General features: G+C 46.0%; 1 protein-coding gene across 3 annotated transcripts in view; it reads left to right on the top strand.

Annotated features, from left to right (window-relative positions):
• The first annotated feature begins 1,952 nt into the window (after positions 1-1,952).
• Positions 1,953-21,983, top strand: part of RHPN1 (rhophilin Rho GTPase binding protein 1) — a 35,824-nt gene continuing 15,793 nt past the window's right edge. Inside the window, exons 1-3 of one of the 3 annotated variants that reach the window (XM_075211616.1) lie at positions 1,953-2,041; positions 3,166-3,252; positions 15,087-15,202. In XM_075211616.1, the coding sequence (XP_075067717.1) occupies positions 2,009-2,041; positions 3,166-3,252; positions 15,087-15,202 (236 nt within the window). In that variant the 5' untranslated portion in view covers positions 1,953-2,008. Of the gene's footprint in view, positions 2,072-3,164; positions 3,253-15,086; positions 15,203-21,983 lie in introns of those variants that run through there. The other 2 variants (XM_075211617.1, XM_075211618.1) reach the window with 2 other exon arrangements.

The raw sequence follows: 21,983 nt of genomic DNA, 5'->3' as shown, positions 1-21,983 counted from the left end.
CCCTCCTCACATCATGTCACTGCCCCTGTCACATGCAGCCCTGTCCTCACTAACACATCACTCATCTCCTGATATACTCTGTGCTGCTGGGGGACCCTGCTCCTTCCACTATATAACTCTCAGTCTGTGGCTTCCTGCTACCTCCATTCCCCTCCTCACATCATGTCACTGCCCCTGTCACATGCAGCTCTGTCCTCACTAACACATCACTCATCTCCTGATATACTCTGTGCTGCTGGGGGACCCTGCTCCTTCCACTATATAACTCTCAGTCTGTGGCTTCCTGCTGCCTATGACAGGTAACTGTGCATTCTCTACCCATGGAATGTCTTTTAAAATTACATTTTTTCTTTACATGTGGACACAATTTAAAGTCTTCCGTGTATCTGCATTCAGACAGGAGGGCACCAATCTGCCCAGCTCATAAGCGGGTGGAGCACTTTCTGTAAAGGCTGGGGCAAGTGCGCAATACTAAGTGCATGAGGTCATAAAACGTCATTGTGCCACCATTGACCTCCAGCGGATTAGATGTACAAAGCACGCTCTATGCGCACCTCAAGAACCCTAGTTTCACGAGTCAGCCAGGGCCGTAACTAGGGCTGTGTGATAGGGGAGACCGCCCAGTGTGCAACGCTGAAGAGGGCGCAGTTTAGGAATATTTTAGGTTCATTTGGCTATGGTGGCGCCATTTGTCTTTCTCGTCCAAGGCGTTAGAATTTTAAGTTATGGCTGAGTGCACCTACAAGGTTGCACCAGTGCGGTTCGAGGCGAGCGCCCACTCTGAGTTTGCAGGAAACACGGTGCGTCAGCTATAGTGGAGACCAGACCCGTTTCTAGTAATAAAGACTTGGAGGGCCACGCTGCCCGGTTGTGTAATTTTTTACACTGTACATTGCACACGGGAACTGTTATGTCTCATTAACAGGGCCGGATTAACCATAGGGCTAACTGGGCTACAGCCCAGGGGCCTATGGCATCCAGGGGGCCCTTGAAAGTGCTCAGCAGCAGTATTGATTGGTCGGGGATGGGGGCGCCCCCGGCGCGATCAGTGCTGCTGAGCACTTTCACTGCGGTCCTTCCCCGGCACGCTGTAGTCTCTTTACCGAGGAGATCTCGAGTCTCACTCTCACGAGATCTCCTCAGTAAAGAGCGTACATCGCGCCCGGAGAAGGAGGTAAGTGCCGGGTGGGCGGGCAGCTCGGATCAGATTGGGGGGGGGGGGGGCCCTCACGGGGGAATGGAGGCCCCCTTAGCCCAGGGGCCTCCATTCCCTTAATCCGGCCCTGCTCATTAAACGTACAGGATGAAACCCGACCAACATGTTTACGCTGCGCCGCGCACAGCGAGGAATACGCCTCAAAGTGCGCCAACGCCACCTCTTTATAATATAATTTCTGCACTGCTGCGGAAAACAAGGCGCGTCTGGGAATGCCTGCGCTCTGTGCTAACCGCTGCTTCTCTGCTTCTCCTCCTCCCTGACCCGTGCGCCCCGGCGCATATCTACGTGCATCTGTACACATTATTTTTGGGAAGCAGAGCGTCAGTTTTGTAACTTGTAAATAAATGATCTCTCCTATACTTCTAAGCTAAAGCTCTCCCCCATTGGCTGCTGTATGACACTGCTCCCCCACAGACACCCCCCCCCCCCCCTCCGGCTCTGCCATCCTGGACACAGCGACCGCGGCCGGAGGGAACTTTGCGCACCGTAAATAACACAGCAGTTCCACAGCACGCCCACTAGATGGCGGCATAATACTCCCATCTGCGCCCTGGTTTGGGCTCCACCCTCTGGCGTTCCAATCCTGACGGTTGCCAGGGAGACCGGGTCCTCTGTAAACCTCAGCGCTGTCTCCCGAGCCCCGCCCCTCGTGGACTGTGATTGGTCCCGGCGCGGGCAGGGGGCTCATGCGATTGGTGGAGGGGGAGTGTGAGACGTCACCCTGCAGTGTGTGTCCCGCCCCCCTCAGTGTGAGTCCCCGTTATCCGGCTCCCGGACACATGTACCGGGATGAGCGGAGATACCGGGAGCCCGGGGACACGGGTGAGGCCGCTGCTCATCTACGTATAGGGGGTATGTAGATATATATATATATGGGGTATGTAGATATATGTAGGTGGTATGTGTATATATATGGGGTATGTGTATATATGGGGTATGTAGATATATGTAGGTGGTATGTGTATATATGGGGTATGTAGATATATGTTGGTGGTATGTAGGGGGTATGTATATATATATATATATATGGGGTATGTAGATATATGTAGGTGGTATGTGTATATATATATGGGGTATGAATATATATATGTGTGGTATGTAGGGGGTATGTGTATATATATATATGGGTGGTGTGAATATATGGGGTATGAATATATATAGGGTATGTAGATATATGTAGGGGGTATGTGTATATATATATGGGGTATGTGTATATATGGGGTATGAATATATATATATATATATATATATATATATATATATATATATATATATATATATATCTGGGATATGTGTATATATATATGTAGAGTTTATGTACATATGTAGGGGTATGTGTGTAGGATGTGCGGTATAGGAGTTATACGTATATAGAGTATATAAGGAATGCACAGTGTAGGGTATGTATAGAAATTGCAGTATAGCATTATATGTATAAGGCGCATATATTGACTACGTGCACTTATAATATTGGACATGCACATATATATGGGATAAGTGTTCTAGTAGTATATGTGTAATGTATGTTTTGGAGGCGCATGCAGGGTATATATATAGAAGGGGATGTGTGTGTATATATATATATATATATATATATATATATATATATATATATATATATATATATACATACACACACACACACACCTGTAGACTACACACGCATACAATATGAGAAATGCACTATAGCAGCATATGTATATGGTATATGTATATTTGGGATTTTCAGGAGATGGGAAAGACACATGGAGTAATCAGATGTAATGTAAGATACATCAGAGAGACTTCTAATACACATATATTGTATGGTGCAGGGAGACATTATATATATATATATATATATATATATATATATATATATATATATATATATATATATTCGTGTATGGTGCAGGGGTACCTGGGTATTGGAAGTATAATACATTTCTGGCTCTTTGCCCTGGCAGGTTTACCACCAAAGGATCATGGAGACTATAACTGCAGACAGCGATCTGTACCCATCGCTCCACGAGACGGAGGACAGTATCCGGAAGGTGAGAGACCTCTACGTCTCCAACCTGCACAATGATACCCATTCCCATTCTCTGCCAGCAGTAGCATGTTTTCTGCTGAGCCCTGTCTAATGCTGTGGGTTACAGGTCAGGGTGTCCTGCAGTGTCCCAGCCTCATGTACTGGATGCAGAACTCACTTCCAGGGAACAGAGCCGGTATATTAGGAATACAAGGGGGGGTCCCCCCTCGGGTCGTTTCAGTTGCTTGAGTGTAGAGCTGAGGATGATCGTTATGTAGCTGCAGTTCCCTCTGTCCCTTGAGGTGCAGCTTGTAGGGTCACATATTTATTTTACAGATTGTTGAGCCTGTAGATGACATCACATAGAAGCAGCAGGTAAAATAACTCCGTATGAACTGTACATGTGCATTGTTCTTCCATAGACATAGCAGGACGCGTATCATCCTTTCTCTGGGATTGACGCCTTAGACATTATTACATTTAATTGGATAATCCTTTTAAGGTATTAAGTAGGTTTTCTGTTTGATAAAAGGATTGCACCTGTAAGATTTGCTATAAATATTATCAGGATGTCTCAAGGAGATTAAAGGATCACTATACCCCAAGATATCATTCTTCAGATATAAACCATAGACGTATAATACACTGTTCAGTGTAACCCTGACAGTCCGCTGCAGCTCTGATAGAAAGTAAACTCTTATCTCCTCCATTGCTGATTTCTTAAGCAACTCTCACATCTTTAGGACAGTGTAATAGGATCTGGTGGTGGCTAAAAAGTGGATCTACCGGCATTGCAATTGCTGTGATGTCACTGGCTCTGCCGCTTTGTATGAATCAACCAATCCACACAGTGCATATATCCCAAGCAAGACTGTCATGTTGTCAGTCACTCTGTGACTACTCAGGTAGAGAAGCCCCTCCCCCTAACAAGGCAGCCGTCAATATCAAATCCTGGCTTTTACTCTTTAAATTGTGAATGAGATGAAAGAAAACCTATTCTGATCCATTAGATTTCTATATTGTGTGATCCAATGATGTGACACAAAAATAGTATATCTTCTATACTGAGATCTGAGAGCTTAATGTGCAGAAGCCGAACATTTATTTGCTTATTTCTACTGCTGCTTTGAACCTATGATGAGCATTTAGGAGGGACCTACCTCAGTAGAGAGCAATATGTATAAAACAGCTTGTGCTGGAATCTTCCGTTTCATGTTGTATAATATACATATAATATACATATAATATACACCTAATATACATATAATTTACACCTAATATACATATATATATATATATACCTAATATACACCCATCAGCCACAACAATGAAACCACTGACCAGAGAAGTGAGTAACATTGAGGATTTTGTTACAATGACACCTGTCAGGGGTGGGATATATTAGGCAGCAGGTGAAGAATCAGTTCTTGAAGTTGATGTGTTGGAAGGAGGAAAACTGGGCAAGTGTAAGTATCTGAGCGACCAGTGAGTGATGGCTGGATGACTGGGTCAGAGCATCCCCAAAACGTCAGGTCTTGTGGGGTGTTCCAGGTACACAGTGGCTAGTACCCACCAACAGTGGTCCAAGGAAGGACAACTGGTGACAGTGTCATTGGTGCCCAGGACTCGTTGATGTGTGTGGGAAGCGAAGGCTAGCTCGTCTGATCCAATCCTACAGAAGAGCAGTTGTAGCACAAGTTGCTGAAACAGTTAATGTTGGCTATGATAGAAAGGTGTCAGAACACACAGTGCATCGTAGCTTGCTGCGTATGGGTCCGCGTAGCTGCTGACCGGTCAGAGTACCCATGCTGACCCCCACCTACCACTGAAAGTGCTTACAATGGGGCATGTGAGCGCCAGAACTGAACCATGGAGCCATTGTAGAAGGTGAGCTGGTCTGATGAATCACATTTTCATTGACATCATGTGGACGGCTGAATGGATGCGCAGCGTTTACCCGGGGAGGAGTTGGCTCCAAGGTGCACTATGGGAAGCCAGCAGAGGCAGTGTGATGCTCTGGGCAATGTTCTGCTGGGAAACCTTGGTCCTGGCAATCATGTGGATGTTACTGTGACACATACCACCTACCTGAACATTGCTGCAGATCAAGTACACTCCTTATGGCAGCGGTATTCCTGATAGCAGTGCCCTCTTCCAGCAGGATAATGCTCCCTACCATTCTGCAAAAATTGTCCAGGAATGGTTGAGGAACATGACAAAGAGATCAAGGTGATGACTTGGCCTCCAAATTCCCCAGATCTCAATCCGATGGAGAATCTGTAGGATGTGCTGGAAAAACAAGTCCCCATGAGCAGGACCTGCACAATATTAGGATTTTAATGCTGTGGCTGACCAGTGTATATAAACTATCTGCACTGATTAGTGTTGTGACTGACCGGTGTATATAAACTATCTGCACTGATTAGTGTTGTGACTGACCGGTGTATATAAACTATCAGCACTGATTAGTGTTGTGACTGACCGGTGTATATAAACTATCTGCACCGATTAGTGTTGTGACTGACCGGTGTATATAAACTATCTGCACTGATTAGTGTTGTGGCTGACCGGTGTATATAAACTATCTGCACCGATTAGTGTTGTGACTGACCGGTGTATATAAACTATCTGCACTGATTAGTGTTGTGACTGACCGGTGTATATAAACTATCTGCACTGATTAATGTTGTGACTGACCGGTGTATATAAACTATCTGCACCGATTAGTGTTGTGGCTGACCGGTGTATATAAACTATCTGCACTGATTAGTGTTGTGGCTGACCGGTGTATATAAACTATCTGCACTGATTAATGTTGTGACTGACCGGTGTATATAAACTATCTGCACCGATTAGTGTTGTGACTGACCGGTGTATATAAACTATCTGCACTGATTAGTGTTGTGACTGACCGGTGTATATAAACTATCTGCACTGATTAATGTTGTGACTGACCGGTGTATATAAACTATCTGCACCGATTAGTGTTGTGGCTGACCGGTGTATATAAACTATCTGCACTGATTAGTGTTGTGGCTGACCGGTGTATATAAACTATCTGCACTGATTAATGTTGTGACTGACCGGTGTATATAAACTATCTGCACCGATTAGTGTTGTGGCTGACCGGTGTATATAAACTATCTGCACTGATTAGTGTTGTGACTGACCGGTGTATATAAACTATCTGCACTGATTAGTGTTGTGACTGACCGGTGTATATAAACTATCTGCACTGATTAGTGTTGTGACTGACCGGTGTATATAAACTATCTGCACCGATTAGTGTTGTGACTGACCGGTGTATATAAACTATCTGCACCGATTAGTGTTGTGACTGACCGGTGTATATAAACTATCGGTGCATCTGTATCATTCGGTTTTCAGTAGCCGGTTTCTGTTCGACAGATTATAAATGTTCCTCATTGTTGAGTCTGATGAATTTGATTGGTTATTTCTTAGCACCGGTACAGGGATGATAATTGCATGATCTATAATAACCCAGAGCTGTAAGATATATTATAGTGCAGAGGGGGCTCCCAGAAGCCTCGCTGTTCTCCTAAATGTAATATATAGAACCTACACTGAGTGTTCCTGTGTTACACAATGTATTGTGTTTATTCCTATCGGATGTGTTTATGAACACACAAGACACCACTGACACGTCCCTCTCTGTCGTGATTTGATATTTTGGAAGATCTGGATAAAGTGGTTCATTGAAGTTTTATATATTTCACAAATGGTTTTTACTTTAGGAATAAATATCATCCGGCGTGTAGCTGTATGTGTTATATATGTGGCATTGTGCGGTCGCTTGGCTGCCATGTATGTGTGTCTGTATAACCGTCTGGTTGATCGCATGGTCTATAATAGACTGAGATCAGAGCGAGTGCTAGCTCCAGGTGACAGCGACTGCTGTATAATGACCGACACTCAGTAAGAGAGACCTTAAGGCACATCAGCCAATCAGGTGCCTGCTTTCATTGTTTCACATGCTTTAAACAGATACAAACTCATCCCTGATTGGGTGTTGTGGTTTACTGCACATTTTATACTTAAATACAATGTTTGTATATATACACTGTGCGTTTCCCTATCTGCACTGTGAGGGAATGCAGCATTAGTGGATGGACGGCACTGACTGAATGCCAGACGGATCTTGGACACGTTTGGTGTGTTTTCGGGCTGAGCTGAGACTATACTGGGAGTACCGACAGTGCGACCTTATAGTGATCAGCACCTCCGTGTATTCACAACTCCTTCAGTTTCGGAGCAACCTACCTTGGGCAACTCTACAATCAGCCACCATGTGAGGCCTTAGGTTGTCCTCTTGGCTCTGAGATTTCACTGTTGTTTCTCTATTATACATTAATTTATCCAGGTACATTTATTAACAATGTGATTATAAACTAGTACTGAGTTATAACCTCCAGTGCAGGGAAGATTATAATGTAACAAGTAGTATTTTCACGTTTCCACTTCCTCTCTGGTCTTCTATGTCCGGGGGTTTCATGTTGGGGCCTTTCTCTCATTTCTCTGGGCACACTAGAATTACTACACTTACCTCTCTATGGACCCCCCTCTCTCTGTGCCTAGTACTTACCTCTCTATGGACCCCCCTCTCTCTGTGCCTAGTACTTACCTCTCTATGGACCCCCCCTCTCTCTGTGCCTAGTACTTACCTCTCTATGGACCCCCCTCTCTCTGTGCCTAGTACTTACCTCTCTATGGACCCCCCCTCTCTCTGTGCCTAGTACTTACCTCTCTATGGACCCCCCCTCTCTCTGTGCCTAGTACTTACCTCTCTATGGACCCCCCTCTCTCTGTGCCTAGTACTTACCTCTCTATGGACCCCCCTCTCTCTGTGCCTAGTACTTACCTCTCTATGGACCCCCCTCTCTCTGTGCCTAGTACTTACCTCTCTATGGACCCCCCTCTCTCTGTGCCTAGTACTTACCTCTCTATGGACCCCCTCTCTCTGTGCCTAGTACTTACCTCTCTATGGACCCCCCTCTCTCTGTGCCTAGTACTTACCTCTCTATGGACCCCCCTCTCTCTGTGCCTAGTACTTACCTCTCTATGGACCCCCCTCTCTCTGTGCCTAGTACTTACCTCTCTATGGACCCCCCTCTCTCTGTGCCTAGTACTTACCTCTCTATGGACCCCCCTCTCTCTGTGCCTAGTACTTACCTCTCTATGGACCCCCCTCTCTCTGTGCCTAGTACTTACCTCTCTATGGACCCCCCTCTCTCTGTGCCTAGTACTTACCTCTCTATGGACCCCCCTCTCTCTGTGCCTAGTACTTACCTCTCTATGGACCCCCTCTCTCTGTGCCTAGTACTTACCTCTCTATGGACCCCCCTCTCTCTGTGCCTAGTACTTACCTCTCTATGGACCCCCCTCTCTCTGTGCCTAGTACTTACCTCTCTATGGACCCCCCTCTCTCTGTGCCTAGTACTTACCTCTCTATGGACCCCCCCTCTCTCTGTGCCTAGTACTTACCTCTCTATGGACCCCCCTCTCTCTGTGCCTAGTACTTACCTCTCTATGGACCCCCCTCTCTCTGTGCCTAGTACTTACCTCTCTATGGACCCCCCTCTCTCTGTGCCTAGTACTTACCTCTCTATGGACCCCCCTCTCTCTGTGCCTAGTACTTACCTCTCTATGGACCCCCCTCTCTCTGTGCCTAGTACTTACCTCTCTATGGATCCCCCTCTCTCTGTGCCTAGTACTTACCTCTCTATGGACCCCCCTCTCTCTGTGCCTAGTACTTACCTCTCTATGGACCCCCCTCTCTCTGTGCCTAGTACTTACCTCTCTATGGACCCCCCTCTCTCTGTGCCTAGTACTTACCTCTCTATGGACCCCCCTCTCTCTGTGCCTAGTACTTACCTCTCTATGGATCCCCCTCTCTCTGTGCCTAGTACTTACCTCTCTAGCCCCTCTCTGTGCCTAGTACTTACCTCTCTATGGACCCCCCTCTCTCTGTGCCTAGTACTTACCTCTCTATGGACCCCCCTCTCTCTGTGCCTAGTACTTACCTCTCTATGGACCCCCCTCTCTCTGTGCCTAGTACTTACCTCTCTATGGACCCCCCTCTCTCTGTGCCTAGTACTTACCTTTCTATGGACCCCCCTCTCTCTGTGCCTAGTACTTACCTCTCTATGGACCCCCCTCTCTCTGTGCCTAGTACTTACCTCTCTATGGATCCCCCTCTCTCTGTGCCTAGTACTTACCTCTCTATGGATCCCCCTCTCTCTGTGCCTAGTACTTACCTCCCTAGCCCCTCTCTGTGCCTAGTACTTACCTCTCTATGGACCCCCCTCTCTCTGTGCCAAGTACTTACCTGTCTATGGACCCATTTGCTCATCCTCTTTGTCCATCAGTCGCTGTCTCCTGCGGGTTTTTCGCTCAGTCACCCGCCACCCGATCCCCCCGTCACCCTGTGGTCCCTCATTCTTAGCCCCTCTAACTCCTCTGTGACTCCAGCTTCTGATGATGATTATTTCTTACTGGTCACCCATCTGCCCCCTCTCTGTATAACAAGTCCTGTCTGGTAAATTATACACAGAAAGATAAACCGTGAATGATAAGTTATCTGTTAGTGTTATTGGAATTCCTCAATTATCTCCTTTGTGTATTTTACATTGAGATTAGATATAGAACTGGGAGAACAAATATAGTGAGAATAATTCCATTTACTGATGTATTATGTGCTGGATGGGACCAGTGAGGGAAATATAAACTAATATCTGTATAAATCTTTCACTATTAGATTGTAAGCTCTCAGGGCCTCCTTTGCTCCGGTCATCCCTGTATTATACTTCTTGTATGCTCTGTATTACACTGTCTGTCCTGTACTTTGCCTATTACGTCCTACATGCGATGTGTAATCATACACATTCATACTTCTTGTGTTATGTACTAAGCTGTATTCTCTGTTGCTGTAGTTTGTAGCTGTTTTGTTGATATATAGTTGAGCAATAACTGAACTGTACAGTTTATTTTGCTACAAAAAAAAAAAATACATTTATAGAGTGATTTATTTTTTGTAACTTGGTGGCTCCTTGTTCCCTGAGGATTATATGGTATCGTATAACTATCATTAGCCATTATAAAGTGGTGATACGTCCTAGATCAGGGTTCTGTGCTAACTGGCATAGTTACTCTTACTTTGTCCCGTCACTATGGTATTGGCGGTGTGATCTGTGTAGATCCAGTGATCCTCAGTGATCTGTGTAGATCCAGTAATCCCCCAGTATCTGAGCAGGTTCCCCTGATTACTGCTGTGTATCAGGAAGGTGGAAGGGGAATCCTGAAATGCTGCCATGCTGCAGTTTGAGGACCGGAGGAGCAGTCAGCTCACAGTTTCCACAGACCAGGTCCATAGTAATTTTTATTATCTATATTTATTTATACTCTCCGCTTTGTACAGCTGGTAATGTAATGGGCATACTGGTATATAGTACCTGGAGCTGTCAGACTATGTCTTCGGCTATCACCTGTGACATATATTATATTGGGTACACAGATGTCACACACTAAGTCTGCTGCAAATAGCAGCATCATCCTGAGGGCCCCACATCACCCTGAGGGCCCCACATCACTCTCCACCAGGTGCAAATAGAGGGCAATAAAAATCTTTATTTTAGCGTTATTGGGTTTTCTACTTGAGCTGAAACTAACTTCTCTATATTACAGTGTGTATGGACTGATTACTTTATATTACAGAGAAACGGTTCAGCTTGTAAATGGTCTATGTGTAGGGGGTATTGGGGGAACATTCTATGGCCTCTTACAGGATACATGCCAGTGACACTGGGCTCTATGCAGTATTAGTATATTGCATATAAGCCGGATTCTATGTCATGTGATTTAGCAGTGTTACGTTGTTCTCATCCGTACAGACTATATGACCCCCCCCACCCAGCTGGTCACTATCATGGAGCCCACCCTGTCTGTCTGTGACATTGGGCCAGTTGCTTGGTATTGTCTCAGATTTTCACCAGACACAGTTGGCTGAATACTCACTAGTGAAAGTGATGTCTGTTTTATACCTCCCTGATTCTTGGTGTACTGAGAGGTGAGTATTGGCTCCTCCCACAAGATGTCTGCCTCCGTTGTACACTTTGAGATACGGCTGTGTGCTGGTGGTGTCGCTGCAGCGTGAAATTAATGCAAAGTTCGATCATCCATTAGGCAATCTGGGCCCTCGCTCAGGGCACTAAGGGACATAGATGACTCTTATCCATGTTTATGTTGTGTTTTTTTGTTTTTCATTCCTGACAAGTGGAGGTGAGAGAGGGGGGCGCAGACCAGTACGTGGGCTGGGACCACATGGGGTCTGAATTTGGCTCTGAATTGATCCAATACTCAATGTTACACAAAGAATAACACTGTGGTCTGTGGAGAACCGTGGGAAACGCCAGTGTATAATAAAATATATTATAATACCACTTTATAATAAAATGGAGTTTGTTTTACCAAGTCATAATTTTTTATTAAACAAGATGTAGGAATTACTGTATTTTACTCCACAGCAAAAAAAATGCATAATTAAAATTGAAAATGTACCCAGCCAAACCTTTACAAGGGTCAGTTTAATAGAGGGGGCCGTGGTGGGTGTTGTTAATGTGCAGGTATTTCATATACAAAGTGGAATTTAACACTGTTTTGATCTGTGAAATGCTCCATTTACTGTTTGTTCAGAACATCCTGTTAGGTGCTGAACAGGTTGCCATATTTCTGTGAAAGTCTACCCCACGTGTTACCAACCAGGCGTCAGTAATCAGATCACATATCCGCCAGCATAAAGCTGTCCCATTAGCTCAGTGTATATATAGCGCAGTCCTGACACTTAGCGGTACCGCGGCAGAGACTGACGCCTTCATATATAACTCTGTACAGGCCGCAATTCCTGCAGCCGACGCTGTTAATCATATACATATTCCAGCCGTGAGACCTTGTATTGTGGCCCCCCCGCCCTCAGGACATACAATATAATGCTCCGCTGCTAGTGGCTGATTAGTCCTGTTTGGTGGAAGCCGGGTGCTTTAAGGGACCACAACCAAGGGAGAGATTCCCAGGCCGTAGATGTTCTTATGGTCGGCGCAGAGATTATTGAATGCTGCTGGAAGGAACTAGGCACAGACCCTAAAACGAATGTTACCCCTGTTACCGCTGTCCGTACAGAGACGGGTAACTAGTTACTGCATCCGAACATTTCCCATTTATCAGCACATATATGACTCAATGCGTATAGTTCTTAGATAATCTTATTCTGCTGTGTCCCGTCGGTAACGTGTGTATATAATTGTATAATTGCTTTTGCAGTATATATTATAATTCACTTTTTTTAACGATACTATAATGAAGGCGTGGGCAGTATTATCCCTAGTATGTATCTTACATACGTGTATGGGGGATACATTTTTTGCATAACATATAAATAAAATCCACTTATGAGGTGAGCTCAGATGGGGCGGTTTTGAGAGACATTTTCAGACCAAATCGGCCTGCACGCATGTGTGTGTGTGTGGCTAGGGTCCGCTGTGTGTGTGTGTGTGTGGTTAGGGTCCGCTGTGTGTGTGTGTCTGTGGTTAGGGTCCGCTGTGTGTGTGCCTATATTAGGGAATGTAGACTGTAAGCTCCAATGAGGCAGGGACTGATGTGAATGAGTTCTCTGTACAGCGCTGCGGAATTAGTGGCGCTATATAAATGATGATGATGATTGCAGTATAATGACTTCTAGCAATGTATCTGTCATGAGCTGGTCATAGCAGAGTATTAATGTGTGTATATAAACCTATAAATTATATCATTATAATTGGTGCGTTCCGGTGTCATCACTTATGTATGATCAGTGTAAGTTATTATAGATATTAGAAGTCACCTCAGGTAACTGTATCCATGTCTCCTGAACATATATGGTCAGTATATATGTAGCTATCTTACTTCCGTGTGTCTTAGGACAGATATGCAGCGTGTAGTATGTAGGTTGGAGAGCAGGTTCTCAGAAGACTGATGGAGAATGTTCCTGGTGGCCAGCGGTGGTATTTCGGTCACACGGATGTAGAACTATCCAGCTACGTCTTTATACACATTGACCCCCATCGGCTGCCCCCCATCAGTGTGAGGCCTCATTAACCGCTCACAGGGGGCTGTCAAGCGGCCGCTCTCCCTTTGAAGTGACCGTTTTGTTTTGGGCTCACAATGACCCTTCTGTCTCTCTTCCCCTCCTTCCCGGGCGCACACAATCCCCAAATCTCAGCCCTCTATTATCTGACACAAAGCCCCCAGCTCACGTCATTCACGTCTGGAGCTTGTGGGGGTCTTTGTGTTGTGACCGAGTTTTGTGGAGATTAACATAATGTCCGGGGACAGAACCACAAATATGTAACAAGTTACTGCTGCTTCTGTGTTTTACTACTTTTTACATCTCTTATTGGTTAAAAATAAAAAGTAAGAGACGGAATGGGATTGATTCTCTCTGATATCTTCAGACAAAAACTAAATGTCCCAGGATTAATAAATCACCCGGAATCTGCAGATACACCAAGCAAAGGCCACACGGTAATAATATGAGACCATAACTGGGAAATGAATATATATTACACTAAGGGAAGTCCACACATTGTATCCCACACTTAACAATTGTTTACAATAGATTTAGATTTTTATTACAATAATCATCATCATTATCTATTTATATAGCGCCACTAATTCCGCAGCGCTGTACAGAGAACTCATTGACATCAGTCCCTGCCCCATTGGAGCTTACAGTCTAAATTCCCTAACACACACACACACACACACACACACACACACAGACACACAGACACACAGACACACAGACACACAGACACACAGACACACAGAGATTAAGGTAAATTTTTGATAGCAGCCAATTAACCCACTAGTATGTTTTTGGAGTATGGGAGGAAACCGGAGCACCCGGAGAAAACCCACGCAAACACAGGGAGAACATACAAACTTCACACAGATAAGGCCATGGTCGGGAATCTAACTCATGACCACAGTGCTGTGAGGCAGAAGTGCTAACCACTGAGCCACCGTGCTGTGTTAACCAGATATCTCTTTGGGGGTCGATTTATCATCGGGTGAAGAACCGTATTGGTGTGGAAACCAGGCAATATGTTTTATTATCACACCGCATAATATATGAAGACTTCCTTTCAGCAACAGCATTATTACCTGTGATGATAACTTATAAAGTAAAGTCCGCGCTGGGTTAGTCTCATACTCTCCAGGGTACAGCAGCAGGGTAATATAAATGTCTTATAGATTCCAATGAAACACAGCTGGTGCCAGCGCTCGTCCTCAGCGCTGCAGTATGACCGCATACGTTAGTGGTTCATCATCATCATCATCAAAACAATGACCACAATGCCGGGCTGCAAACGGGCTAATGATTAATAGGCCCCTAATTTAGATGTGTCAAGCCGTCACCTACACTTATTATGCTTACATTAATAAGACATTCTTAACTCTAATTAGTGAGAGTACCAACATCCCTGTTTTATTCCCACTGGTTACACTAATTATCTGTACAGATGGGGGCTCTGGGTACAGTATAAAGGTGGATTCTCTCTGTATTACAGGGATGTGTCCGGTATTATCCTCCTATATCCCTGTTTTATTCCCTCTGGTTACACTAATTATCTGTACATATGGGGGGGCTCTGGGTACAGTATAAAGGCGGATTCTCTCTGTGTTACGGGATGTGTCCGGTATTATCCTCCTATATCCCTGTTTTATTCCCTCTGGTTACACTAATTACCTGTACACATGGGGGCTATGGGTACAGTATAAAGGCGGATTCTCTCTGTATTACAGGGATGTGACCCCCTCGCCCAGACGCAGCGCAGTAAGCTGCAGCACCGACGCGCTCGCATCAACCAGCAGATCAACAAGGAGATGAGGATGAGAGCCGGAGCAGAGAACCTCTTCCGGTCAGTACGGGACAGACTAATATTCTTATAGCTGCCGTATGGCCGCCGTGTGGTACTGAGATGATGTCAGTGGCGGAGGACGGCTCCTCTGTGTTATTAGCATCCACGTGTAATATGTCACATCTAATATGAGGGCTGGGGCCCCAGAATTTTAAAATGAAAATAGGGGACACCGTGGAACCTGCAGTTGGCTCACAGTATAAAATCGCTCCAATACTTTCTGTTGGGTCCCAATGAGGTAAAACCGGCTGAATATTTTTTTGGGGGGGAAAAGGTGGATTTCCATAGAAAAACTAAGACACACTCATTGGTCCCATTCACAGCTACTGTATTAAACAAGTTACTTGCATGGAACATTTCCACGCTGTCAGGTGATGTAAGTGGGAGGAGCCTGCTTCTTGAGTACATACAGATGACAGACGGATGAACCTGAGTATTAGGATGTCTTGTTTCTCATACAAGGGTTTGATTTCTGAGCAGCGTCCGGGACATGGAGGGAGAGGGAGATGTAATTAGTAGACGTGGGAGATTTTTGCATCCACCGCAGAGAAAACAGTCCCAGAATCCAGGTTGTTTTCAGTAATTATCTCCACAGAGGCCGTCGCTGGCTGTGATTATTTCAGCAGGACGATCGCTGTTCTGTTGCTGCTGATTTATCATCCTGACGTCTGACTCATTCTCTGCTTATTTTCCTTTACTTTCTCTTTGTTTAGTTTTAAGTAGAGAGTGACTCAGAGTGTGCGTAACTGAGAGGCACCCCAAAACTAATAGCTAATTAACAATGGTGATTAAATACAAATGTCCAGTCATTTAATATGGGGACCTTAGCGGCAAAGCTCTGAGACCACCAGATATGAGATGGTGCGATCTGGTGTCTGGTATTAATGTTCTGCAAACTCCAAATCATTTATTAACTTACGATCTGTATCTGAGTCAGGGAATCTCTTTCTTGGTTTTAGACCATAGAAATCCGTCAATAATCCTTATATAATATAAATAGCCTCTGCTGCAGTCTATAGGGACATTAGCAGTCTGCTTGGGGGGCGTCTTATTGACTCCCAACCCAATTCCAGGAAGAGATGACTCAGAGCTCGGTCCTCTCCCTCGCTGGGATAATAGGGTAGAAACGCATTACTGGACCTTTTGTAGTAATGACTTAAAGATAAATGGTCACAAGATGTCGTTTCTTAAATATATTCTGTCCAAAAAGTATCATTGACCTAAACAATGTATTTTCTAGAATTATTACACGAATTGTATTGTTGTGATCGTTGCTGCTTTTCGAGCGCACTCTTCACCTCCACTCGAGCGGAAGCAGCTATGGTGGGACCTGGGCCAATGTACATGTGTAATAATAATCCACAAAAGTCTCACAGCTACAGATTTGTATTGATGATGTGGAAAAACACACAGATGTGACAGTAGCAGGTTGGTAGACACACTTTAAACATGAGTGGACGTGTGTTGTTGTGTGAGTATTTGTGGGTATACTATTAGTACAGTGTAGGGTTTGTGTGAGTGACATTGGGCATCGCTCGGTGTAATAATAAGATTTATCTGTATGTCCCGATGTGAAGGATCTGTGGGCCAGAAACACCAGAGGTCATTATTCATGAGGATGTAATCTCCCTAAATATTAGGAACGAGCAACATCACTGAGGCACTATTTTGTGCCTCAAGCCTCGTACTGAACATACACTGATGCACTTTTCAGTATTTCTATTAGAAGACAGTGACAGGTTAATCAGTGACCGGAAGGATGAGGCATCTCAGACAAACAAACTAACGACACTTAGGGTTCTATTTACAAAACTGGGATCAGCGGAGGAAGCCGTTGAAACGGCCATCGCACAATTTATGAAGGGGAGAACGCTGGAGAAATTTTGTGGGTTCCCACAGTCCCCATAGAACCTTACGGGGATTTTGTTATGGTAAATGGTGAATAAAATAAAAAGTAGGAAATAGATTTTATTTTTTTTGGGATCCCCTAAATATCATAAAAACTGAGCTCGCTTTGCTTAGGAAATGTTCTTTTGCGTCTGATTTCACTCCACATTTATACATTGTATTTTGCCCCGTTTTCCGGTGAGATCCTGGGTTCTAGACAATGGTTATAGACAACAGAGCGATCTATAAACGTCTGCCGACCTGGATTATGTAACCTGTTTTGTTTCAGGAATATATTCTCCCGGATTTACTATAAATACATCCAGGTGATCTCACATTGTCGCTGTCTCCCCCATGCGAGACCGAGAGACCAGATCTCAGCACTTTGTACTAAGCTCAAGGGGGGGTTCGGTTACAGACCCCCGTCGTCTACCTGTGTTTTTGTTTTCTGTTTTGTTTGCCTCTCACGGTGGCTGTTATTTCATATCTGCACATAAAACATTCAGGATGAGAGAGGAGAATGTGTCACCTTCTGTTATACACACAGATAACGGCAACACAAAGGGTCCGGGAAATGACTCATCGCTGCCCAGAAGTATCTTATCAGGTCCCGGAGCCTTTGTCTGGCTGAGCGATGAGCTGTGTGTATAGATGTGGGGGGGCTTTGTATGTTATCAATGCTTCTCTCACACAAAGGGCAGCGCTGCCGCAGAGTGAGCAATATCTACCTCTGGCTCAATGCAACAGGAGGCTCCAATAAACCCGTCCTAATCTGCGGCTGCCCGTCCTCCTATAAAGAGGAATAGATCTGTATACAGAGTAATATATCCACCACAAATACCCAGTAATAGGTTTTCTTAACTTAAGTTGTAAACGTTAATTCCAGCTGTTCCGTCCCAAATAGTCCAACATCACACAGATAATATATATAAAGTACAACAAAATAGTACAATGTCAGATATAACCTATCGGTACGACTAGAATCTAGCAGTAGTTTGACCAGGACACATATCTAATCTTTCTTTAAAGAAGGTGGAAAATAAAACCTACAGGGACTGAGCCATCTTCAGACGGACGTCCCGTTCCTGCCGTATCTGGCTGCTCTGTGAGTGTTGAGAATCGGACTTACGCCAGTGAACGCAATTCATGTCCAAATGCAAGTGACAGGGGTGGACACGCGCGGGCCATGTTCAGTATGGGCGCGACAGACGCACAGTAACGGGATGCGTGCGGGCCATGTACAGTAAGGGGGGCGGCCGGCACGCGCGGGCCATGTACAGTAAGGGGGCGGCCGGCACGCGCGGGCCATGTACAGTAAGGGGGCGGCCGACACGCGTGGGCCAAGTACAGTAAGGGGGGGGCGGCCGACACGCGCGGGCCATGTACAGTAAGGGGGGGGCGGCCGACACGCGCGGGCCATGTCCAGTAAGGGGGGGGGGCGGCTGACACGCGCGGGCCATGTCCAGTAAGGGGGGGGGGGGGGGGGGGGGCGGCTGACACGCGCGGGCCATGTCCAGTAAGGGGGCGGCCGACACGCGTGGGCCATGTCCAGTAAGGGGGGGGTCGGCTGACACGCGCGGGCCATGTCCAGTAAGGGGGGGGTCGGCTGACACGCGCGGGCCGTGTACAGTAAGGGGGGCCGACACGCGCGGGCCATGTACAGTAAGGGGGCGGCCGACACGCGCGGGCCATGTACAGTAAGGGGCGGCCGACACGCGCGGGCCATGTACAGTAAGGGGGGGGCGCGGCCGACGCGCGCGGGCCATGTACAGTAAGGGGGCGGCCGACGCGCGCGGGCCATGTACAGTAAGGGGCGGCCGACACGCGCGGGCCATGTACAGTAAGGGGGGGCCGGCACGCGCGGGCCATGTACAGTAAGGGGGCGGCCGACACGCGCGGGCCATGTACAGTAAGGGGGGGGGCGGCCGACACGCGCGGGCCAAGTACAGTAAGGGGGGGGGCGGCCGACACGCGCGGGCCAAGTACAGTAAGGGGGGGGGGCGGCCGACACGCGCGGGCCATGTACAGTAAGGGGGCGGCCGACACGCTCAGGCCATGTACAGTAAGGGGGCGGCCAACACGCGCGGGCCATGTACAGTAAGGGGGCGGCCGACACGCGCGGGCCATGTACAGTAAGGGGGGGGGGGGGCGGCCGACACGCGCGGGCCATGTCCAGTAAGGGGGCGGCCGACACGAGCGGGCCATGTCCAGTAAGGGGGGGGGCGGCTGACACGCGCGGGCCATGTCCAGTAAGGGGGCGGCCGACACGCGCGGGCCATGTACAATAAGGGGGGGGGGCGGGAGGCCGACACGCGGGGGCCATGTACAGTAAGGGGGGGCCGACACGCGCGGGCCATGTACAGTAAGGGGGCGGCCGACACGCGCGGGCCATGTACAGTAAGGGGCGGCCGACACGCGCGGGCCATGTACAGTAAGGGGGGGGGGCGCGGCCGACACGCGCGGGCCATGTACAGTAAGGGGGCGGCCGACGCGCGCGGGCCATGTACAGTAAGGGGGCGGCCGACACGCGCGGGCCATGTACAGTAAGTGATGATGCAGATGTGTTTGATTCAAGTTCAGGGCATCTTGCACTTGTTTTTTTAGTCGTATCATTTGCACCTGCTCCAGGTCAGGTGTAAGTATCGACTGATTGTGATGATTACACGTATGTTTGCCAGAACATGTGTTTGCAAGTAAGAGAAACTATAAAAATACATCTCGTGTTCTGATGGGACTTTATATTGCACTTATGCGTTGTGAGTATCCTGCAGTCTGTTCTGTCTACATACGGCCAGTAACGTACAGTCAGTCGGCAATACTGGGTAATACATACAGACAGAGAGGTGAGAGAACCCTGCTCACAGCTTACAGTCTATGGACAATGGAAGTTTGAAACACAAAGGCATGTGCTACATCATATTGCACATTGGTCCAGCTAGAACGCACTGAGTGGGCTTTGTGATCAGTTAGTATGTTAGATGTGTTAGCTGTGTAGAGGGTGGTAATAGGGTAATCTAGGGAGATTAAGAGGGTGGTTGAGGAATATTATAAACTTGTCTGAAGAGCTGGGTTTTCAGAGAACACTTGAAGGTTTGAAGACTAGAGGAAAGTCTTACTGTGCGAGGGAGGGAATTCCACAAAGTGGAAAAAAGTCCTGTAACCGGGAATGGGAGGATGTCATGAGAGTGGAGGAGAGACGTAGTTCTTGTGCAGAACGGAGGTGTCGAGTAGGGAGATATTTTGAGACAAGTGAGGAGATGTACGTTGGTGCAATTTTGTTGACGGCCTTGTATGTTAGTAGAAGAATTTTATATTGGACTCATTGAAAAACAGGCAACCAATGTAGAGACTGACAGAGTGGCTCAGCAGAGGAAGAACAGTTTACAAGAAAAATCAATCTAGCCGCTGCGTGCAAAATAGATTGTAGGGGCTTGAGTCTGATTTTGTGAAGACCAGTAAGGAGGGAATTGCAATAGTCGATGCGGGAGATGATGAGTGCAAGAATTAAGGTTTTTGCGGTGTCTTGTGTCAGATATGTGCGTATTCTGGAAATGTTCTTTAGATGTATGTAACGTGATTTAGATATAGATTCGATGTGGGGAACAAACGATAGATCACATTATGTTCAAAGATGAATCGGCCCCAAAAAGATTTTATAGACCACACGAGTGTCCAGCAGTCATCACCTATAGATCAGTCCATTAGTTGCGAATCATCATTTTTTGGAATGGCGAGGAAGGGTCTGTATTCAGTATTCCTGTGGCCCCCATCTCATGGGGACACATGTTTTCATGTACTCAGAATATTACCAGTCATCTTAGAAGTAATGTTATTATAATGTGTTATATATAATATTATAAACCGTAGAATAGGGACACTGCTGTACGATATAAAGCAATGACATCACTAATGAATGATGCAAAAACTAAACTTTCTCTGTGCTGGAAATAAAAAATAAAAATCCACAACTTGGAAGGAATAATCTCATTCATTGCAGTGAATGGCGCTCACTCACACTCACACTCAGTGTAGGCCGTCGGCCATCTTTTAAAGGCTCGGTACCATCAAAAAATGAAAGGGCTGCTCATCTGTTCTTTATTTGCATATCCGATTTGATTAAACCAATCAAAAATATATGAAAGTGGTTCAGGATGCACATGGTTGTTACTATACACAGATCATTGTGTCTTCTAATACATAATAATACTGATCCGTCCCTCTGAGCTTTGTCACAGATCCTGCATCGAAGTGAAATAGTTTTAATTTGTTTTTACGTTTCCTTCCCGACCAGCCTGCGCTGTGACTATTGCTCTGTTGACCATATTTCTCCTGTCTGTCCTAGTGCAGGATATTGTTCCAATCTGACAGCCAGAGAGGATTTTCCTGTTTTGGAACAAATCCGTGTTTTTTTCTTTCTGCTGATCCAAATGCAATCGGTGCTCCCACTCCCACACAAACTTTAACCCCTTATCTTTTTTCTGCGTTATCATTGCTGTCGTTCCACTAATTAAATGATTTTATACACTTTGGGGTATAGATCTGCTCTATAATGTTTTTTTCCCCATTTTCACTATAGGGATGAATGTAAAAAAAAAAATAGAAAATTATAATATTTTATGTAGTTTCAGTGATGTTAGTCGTCATGCTGATCTCACCATTCAGTGCAGCTACCATTGTTTGCCTTCTCTTCCTGACAATCCGTTTTATGTCCTCCAAGTGCGCTCCTGACAGTCTTGCTGAGAGTGATGACTTTTTTCACAATGCAGGAGCTTATGACAAAGAGCAGACAGCGCTCCTAGGTTTGCTTCCAGCCTGCATCGAGGTATAACTTAAATCTGTGTCCAGCTCATATTATTTTCTGTGCTGAGCGCAATATAAGTAAAGAAAACCTGAT

The sequence above is a fragment of the Mixophyes fleayi genome, chromosome 5 (assembly GCF_038048845.1).
Source record: "Mixophyes fleayi isolate aMixFle1 chromosome 5, aMixFle1.hap1, whole genome shotgun sequence".
Lineage (NCBI taxonomy): Eukaryota > Metazoa > Chordata > Amphibia > Anura > Limnodynastidae > Mixophyes > Mixophyes fleayi.
Note: the sequence above shows the minus strand (reverse complement) of the source record. Positions and strands in the feature narration are given on the sequence as shown.